This window comes from Penaeus vannamei, chromosome 37 (genome assembly GCF_042767895.1).
Source record: "Penaeus vannamei isolate JL-2024 chromosome 37, ASM4276789v1, whole genome shotgun sequence".
NCBI lineage: Eukaryota > Metazoa > Arthropoda > Malacostraca > Decapoda > Penaeidae > Penaeus > Penaeus vannamei.
Window position 1 is genome coordinate 2650211 of NC_091585.1, and position 7223 is coordinate 2657433.

The 7223-nt window shown below is 45.4% G+C and overlaps 1 protein-coding gene across 1 annotated transcript in view; it reads left to right on the plus strand.

Annotated features, from left to right (window-relative positions):
• Window positions 1-3760: 3760 nt before the first annotated feature.
• The window catches only part of LOC113824544 (protein naked cuticle homolog 1), a gene marked incomplete at its 5' end in the record, with an annotated part of 4330 nt that continues 867 nt past the window's right edge, over window positions 3761-7223 (plus strand). The window contains 2 exon segments of the mRNA XM_027377284.2: window positions 3761-3862; window positions 5881-7223. The exon segment at window positions 5881-7223 is cut by the window's right edge and continues 867 nt beyond it. Coding sequence (XP_027233085.2) covers window positions 3761-3862; window positions 5881-7068 — 1290 coding nt within the window.

The following is a 7223-nucleotide window of genomic DNA, read 5'->3' on the forward strand; positions in this document are numbered from 1 at the left end:
ATAACGAATGAAATGACGTTTGAATAACGAATTAAATGACGTTTGAATAACGAATTAAACGACGTTTGAATAACGAATTAAATGACGTTTGAATAACGAATTAAATGACGTTTGAATAACGAATTAAATGACGTTTGAATAACGAATTAAATGACGTTTGAATAACGAATTAAATGACGTTTGAATAACGAATTAAATGACGTTTGAATAACGAATTAAACGACGTTTGAATAACGAATTAAATGACGTTTGAATAACGAATTAAACGACGTTTGAATAACGAATTAAATGACGTTTGAATAACGAATTAAATGACGTTTGAATAACGAATTAAACGACGTTTGAATAACGAATTAAATGACGTTTGAATAACGAATTAAATGACGTTTGAATAACGAATTAAACGACGTTTGAATAACGAATTAAACGACGTTTGAATAACGAATTAAACGACGTTTGAATAACGAATTAAATGACGTTTGAATAACGAATTAAACGACGTTTGAATAACGAATTAAACGACGTTTGAATAACGAATTAAATGACGTTTGAATAACGAATTAAACGACGTTTGAATAACGAATTAAATGACGTTTGAATAACGAATTAAATGACGTTTGAATAACGAATTAAACGACGTTTGAATAACGAATTAAATGACGTTTGAATAACGAATTAAATGACGTTTGAATAACGAATTAAACGACGTTTGAATAACGAATTAAACGACGTTTGAATAACGAATTAAACGACGTTTGAATAACGAATTAAATGACGTTTGAATAACGAATTAAATGACGTTTGAATAACGAATTAAATGACGTTTGAATAACGAATTAAACGACGTTTGAATAACGAATTAAATGACGTTTGAATAACGAATTAAACGACGTTTGAATAACGAATTAAATGACGTTTGAATAACGAATTAAATGACGTTTGAATAACGAATTAAACGACGTTTGAATAACGAATTAAATGACGTTTGAATAACGAATTAAATGACGTTTGAATAACGAATTAAACGACGTTTGAATAACGAATTAAACGACGTTTGAATAACGAATTAAACGACGTTTGAATAACGAATTAAATGACGTTTGAATAACGAATTAAACGACGTTTGAATAACGAATTAAATGACGTTTGAATAACGAATGAAATGACGTTTGAATAACGAATTAAACGACGTTTGAATAACGAATTAAACGACGTTTGAATAACGAATTAAATGACGATTGAATAACGAATTAAACGACGTTTGAATAACGAATGAAATGACGTTTGAATAACGAATTAAACGACGTTTGAATAACGAATTAAACGACGTTTGAATAACGAATTAAACGACGTTTGAATAACGAATTAAATGACGTTTGAATAACGAATTAAATGACGTTTGAATAACGAATTAAACGACGTTTGAATAACGAATGAAATGACGTTTGAATAACGAATTAAACGACGTTTGAATAACGAATTAAACGACGTTTGAATAACGAATTAAATGACGTTTGAATAACGAATTAAACGACGTTTGAATAACGAATTAAATGACGTTTGAATAACGAATGAAATGACGTTTGAATAACGAATTAAATGACGTTTGAATAACGAATTAAACGACGTTTGAATAACGAATGAAATGACGTTTGAATAACGAATTAAATGACGTTTGAATAACGAATTAAACGACGTTTGAATAACGAATTAAATGACGTTTGAATAACGAATTAAATGACGTTTGAATAACGAATTAAATGACGTTTGAATAACGAATTAAATGACGTTTGAATAACGAATTAAATGACGTTTGAATAACGAATTAAATGACGTTTGAATAACGAATTAAATGACGTTTGAATAACGAATTAAATGACGTTTGAATAACGAATTAAACGACGTTTGAATAACGAATTAAATGACGTTTGAATAACGAATTAAATGACGTTTGAATAACGAATTAAACGACGTTTGAATAACGAATTAAACGACGTTTGAATAACGAATTAAACGACGTTTGAATAACGAATTAAATGACGTTTGAATAACGAATTAAACGACGTTTGAATAACGAATTAAATGACGTTTGAATAACGAATTAAATGACGTTTGAATAACGAATTAAATGACGTTTGAATAACGAATTAAATGACGTTTGAATAACGAATTAAATGACGTTTGAATAACGAATTAAATGAGGTTTGAATAACGAACTAAATGACGTTTGAATAACGAATTAAACGACGTTTGAATAACGAATTAAACGACGTTTGAATAACGAATTAAACGACGTTTGAATAACGAATTAAATGACGATTGAATAACGAATTAAACGACGTTTGAATAACGAATTAAATGACGTTTGAATAACGAATTAAACGACGTTTGAATAACGAATTAAATGACGTTTGAATAACGAATTAAATGACGTTTGAATAACGAATTAAATGACGTTTGAATAACGAATTAAATGACGTTTGAATAACGAATTAAATGACGTTTGAATAACGAATTAAATGACGTTTGAATAACGAATTAAATGAGGTTTGAATAACGAACTAAATGACGTTTGAATAACGAATTAAACGACGTTTGAATAACGAATTAAATGAGGTTTGAATAACGAATTAAACGACGTTTGAATAACGAATTAAACGACGTTTGAATAACGAATGAAATGACGTTTGAATAACGAATTAAACGACGTTTGAATAACGAATTAAATGACGTTTGAATAACGAATTAAATGACGTTTGAATAACGAATTAAATGACGTTTGAATAACGAATTAAATGACGTTTGAATAACGAATTAAATGACGTTTGAATAACGAATTAAATGACGTTTGAATAACGAATTAAATGACGTTTGAATAACGAATTAAATGACGTTTGAATAACGAATTAAACGACGTTTGAATAACGAATTAAACGACGTTTGAATAACGAATTAAATGACGTTTGAATAACGAATTAAATGACGTTTGAATAACGAATTAAACGACGTTTGAATAACGAATTAAATGAGGTTTGAATAACGAATTAAATGACGTTTGAATAACGAATTAAACGACGTTTGAATAACGAATTAAACGACGTTTGAATAACGAATTAAATGACGTTTGAATAACGAATTAAACGACGTTTGAATAACGAATTAAACGACGTTTGAATAACGAATTAAACGACGTTTGAATAACGAATTAAACGACGTTTGAATAACGAACTAAATGACGATTGAATAACGAATTAAATGACGTTTGAATAACGAATTAAATGACGTTTGAATAACGAATTAAACGACGTTTGAATAACGAATTAAATGACGATTGAATAACGAATTGATTGACATTTGAACGGCGTAAAAGTGACGTTTGAATGACAAATTGCATGATATCTGAATGACGAATTGAATGGCGGTTGAACGACGAAATGGGTGACACTTGGACGAAGGTATTTGATAACGAATAAATTGACGACTTGAATCACGAAATCAGTTACGGTTGAATGATAAATTGAATGATGTTTGAAAGGCGAAATAAGTGACGCTTGAACGAAATAAACAACGCTGAAACGACACATCCATAATAACGAATGCAACGAACGACCGAAAGGGAGAAGTTGATAACACTTGATAACGAACAATAATAACAAACTAACTTGATAACAGATAAAAAACAAACACTTGATAACGAATGGAATAACGAATAAAATCACTGACCGGCGATTTCCTCTTAACTCGGGCCCGTCTTCCCCAGGAGGTGTCCTGCGACGTGAGCGTGGCGGCGGGAGAGGCAGAGCGACAGGAGTTCTCTTTCACTCTCTACGACTTCGATGGACACGGAAAAGTGACGAAGGATGTGAGTATGAAGGGGTGGAGAGGGCGAGAGGGGGGAGAAGAAGAGGGAGAGGGAGTGGGAGAAGACGGGGAGGAGGGAGAGGGAGAGGGAGAAGAGGGGGAGGGGGTAGGAGAGGGCGAGAGGGGGGAGAAGAAGAGGGAGAGGGAGTGGGAGAAGACGGGGAGGAGGGAGAGGGAGAGGGAGAGGGAGAAGAGGGGGAGGGGGTAGGAAAGGGCGAGAGGGGGGAGAAGAAGAGGGAGAGGGAGTGGGAGAAGAGGGGGAGGGAGAGGGAGTGGAAGAAGAGGGGGAGGGAGAAGAAGAGGGAGAGGGAGTGGGAGAAGACGGGGAGGAGGGAGAGGGAGAAGAGGGGGAGGGGGTAGGAAAGGGCGAGAGGGGGGAGAAGAAGAGGGAGAGGGAGTGGAAGAAGAGGGGGAGGGGGTAGGGGGTAGGAGAGGGCGAGAGGGGGTAGGAGAGGGCGAGAGGGGGGAGAAGAAGAGGGAGAGGGAGTGGGAGAAGACGGGGAGGAGGGAGAGGGAGAGGGAGAGGGAGAAGAGGGGGAGGGGGTAGGAAAGGGCGAGAGGGGGGAGAAGAAGAGGGAGAGGGAGTGGAAGAAGAGGGGGAGGGGGGAGAGGAGGGAGAGGGAGAAGAGGGGTAGGGGGTAGGAGAGGGCGAGAGGGGGTAGGAGAGGGCGAGAGGGGGTAGGAGAGGGCGAGAGGGGGGAGAAGAAGAGGGAGAGGGAGTGGGAGAAGACGGGGAGGAGGGAGAGGGAGAGGGAGAAGAGGGGGAGGGGGTAGGAGAGGGCGAGAGGGGGGAGAAGAAGAGGGAGAGGGAGTGGAAGAAGAGGGGGAGGGGGGAGAAGAGGGAGAGGGAGAGGGAGTGGAAGAAGAGGGGGAGGGGGTAGGAGAGGAAGAGGAGGGGGAGGGGGTGGGAAAGGAAGATGAGCGAGAGGAGGGAGTGGAAGAAGAGGGGGAGGGGGTAAGAATGGAAGAGGAGCGAGAGGAGGGAGAGGAAGAGGAGGGGGAGGGGGTAGGAGAGGAAGAGGAGCGAGAGGGGGTGCGAAAGGAAGAGGAGGGAGAGAGAGAGGGAGAGGAAAAGGGGGGAGAGGGGGTGGGAAAGGAAGAGGAGTGAGAAGAGGCGGGAGAAGGAGAGGAAGAGGGGGAGAAGGAAAGGAAGAGGGAGAGGGAGCGGGAGAAGAAAGAGGGGGAAGGGTGAGAAGGAGAGGAGGAGGGAGAGGGAGAAAAGGGAGTGGAGGGGGAGAGGAAGGGAAATAGGGGAAGGGGGTGACGAGGAAGGAGATGGGCAGGGGAAGGGAGAAAGTGGAACGGAGGATAAGGGAGAGAAAGATGGAGTAAGGGAGAGAGGAGAGGGGGTAAAGAGGGAGAGGAGCATGGGGAAGGAGGAGAGAGAGAGAGAGAGAGGAGGGCGGGGTAAGGGCTAGAGATAAAGGATGGGAGAGAGAGAAGAGGGAGAAGGAGAGGGGCGAAGATAGGGTGATGGGCAGTGAGAAAGAGGGGGATGGATAGGAGACGGAGAATAAGAGAGCATTAGAGAAAGAGGGAGATGGATAGGAGACGGAGGATAAGAGAGCATTAGAGAAAGAGGGGGATGGATAGCAGACGGGGAATAAGAGAGCATTAGAGAAAGAGGGAGATAGATAGGAGACGGAGGATAAGAGTGCATTAGAGAAAGAGGGGGATGGATAGGAGACGGAGAATAAGAGAGCATTAGAGAAAGAGGGAGATGGATAGGAGACGGAGGATAAGAGAGCATTAGAGAAAGAGAAGGAGGATAGAAAAAAAAAACAGGAGGTAATGGATAAGGAGAGGAACTGAGTGAGGGAAGTTGTAGGAAAGGGAAAGGGAGGGTAAAGGAGAAGTGGAGCCGGAGGGAGGGATAGATAGATAAAGAGAGAATTGATTGATGCATATATGAAATAAAAGTGCTAAATATCCGAACTATCTTTGGCCAAGGATTAGCCTGGCGAGTCCCTCCCCGGGGGCCGTGTCCCGTGGCGCCCTCTAAACCCTCGTCTCCCGCAGGATATCGCCGGCCTGGTGCGCACCATCTATGAGGCCGTCGGGTCGTCGCTGTCGTTACCGCCCAGCGGCTCCCGCACCATCAGGGTCAAGCTCACGGTGGCTCCGGAGGGCCGCAGGGGCCGCGGCCACCCCGGCCCCAGCCCCCACTCCCCCCCGCAGCCGCAGCAGGACGCGCCCGGAGACAATGGCAAGGCGGAGGACGGCGGCGAGCCCTGTAAGGCCGCCCCGGGCCGCGGCCACCGCAGGCGGAAGACGCGGCGGCGCTCCACGTCCCTGCAGCGGCACGAGCTGCTGCAGATCATCCAGGCCAACATGGAGAAGAACAACTTGTACTACACGCCGCTGCACCGCCGCCGCGACCACCTGCACCACCACGACCACCACCACAGCCGCAGGCGCCGCAGGCACGGGTGCGGCTGCGAGCACTCCGGGTCGCCGCCGGACCCCGCCGAGGTCAAGGCGCGCCTGCTGGAGCCCGAGTGCCCGTGCCGCCACACGCACTTCCACAGCCACACGCACGGCCCCTCCGCCACCGCGCCCACGGCGGCGCCCTGTCGACGGCACAACCGGTCGCACTCGCACGACCTCTCGCACGATTCGCCGCACGTGTTCCGCTACCACCTGCTCGACAAGACCTTCCAGCCGCTCCCGCCCTCCAACACGCCGGACCAGCCGCCCTCGCCACCGGCGCCCCACCACGCCCACCCGGGCCCCCCTCACCACCCACACTACCACCACCCACGGCACCACCACCACCACCACAGGTCCAGGTCGTTTGACGCGGGGGACACCCACAGGTCCTCGCCGCGGGGAAGGTCTGCCAGATCGAGTCGCGGACAGCAGCAGCAGCAGGCAAGCGAGAGCCCACAGCTGAAACAGGAGCAGCAGCCAGCCTTATCCCCGCGGCTGGAGCACGAGGGCGGGGGCGAGGTGTCCCCGCACCACACCAAGCACCGCCACAGGGAGGCGGACCACGCGAGGGCCATGGCGCAGGTGGTGGCCTGGCTGGAGCGAGGGTCGCTGCTCGACTCCCCGACGTCCACCGCCTCGCCGGACACTGGTGGCAGCGGTGGGATCGGGCTTGGCGGCGGAGGGGCCTGCAAAGAGCAGCTGCACCACGTCCACCAGCACATCCACCACCACTACCACCACTACTCCGAGAAGCAGCCTCCGCCTCTGCTGATTTGAGAGCGGGTATGCCACCACCCCAGGTCCATTGTGGTGTGGGTCACTGTGGCACGCCATCTCGGTTGCGGCTGAATGCTCACTGCTCTCCCACGCAGCTCCAGCGTAGAAGGAAGAAGTGTGAAGGTGAAAACAAAGTGCGTGAACAATGCTTTCAT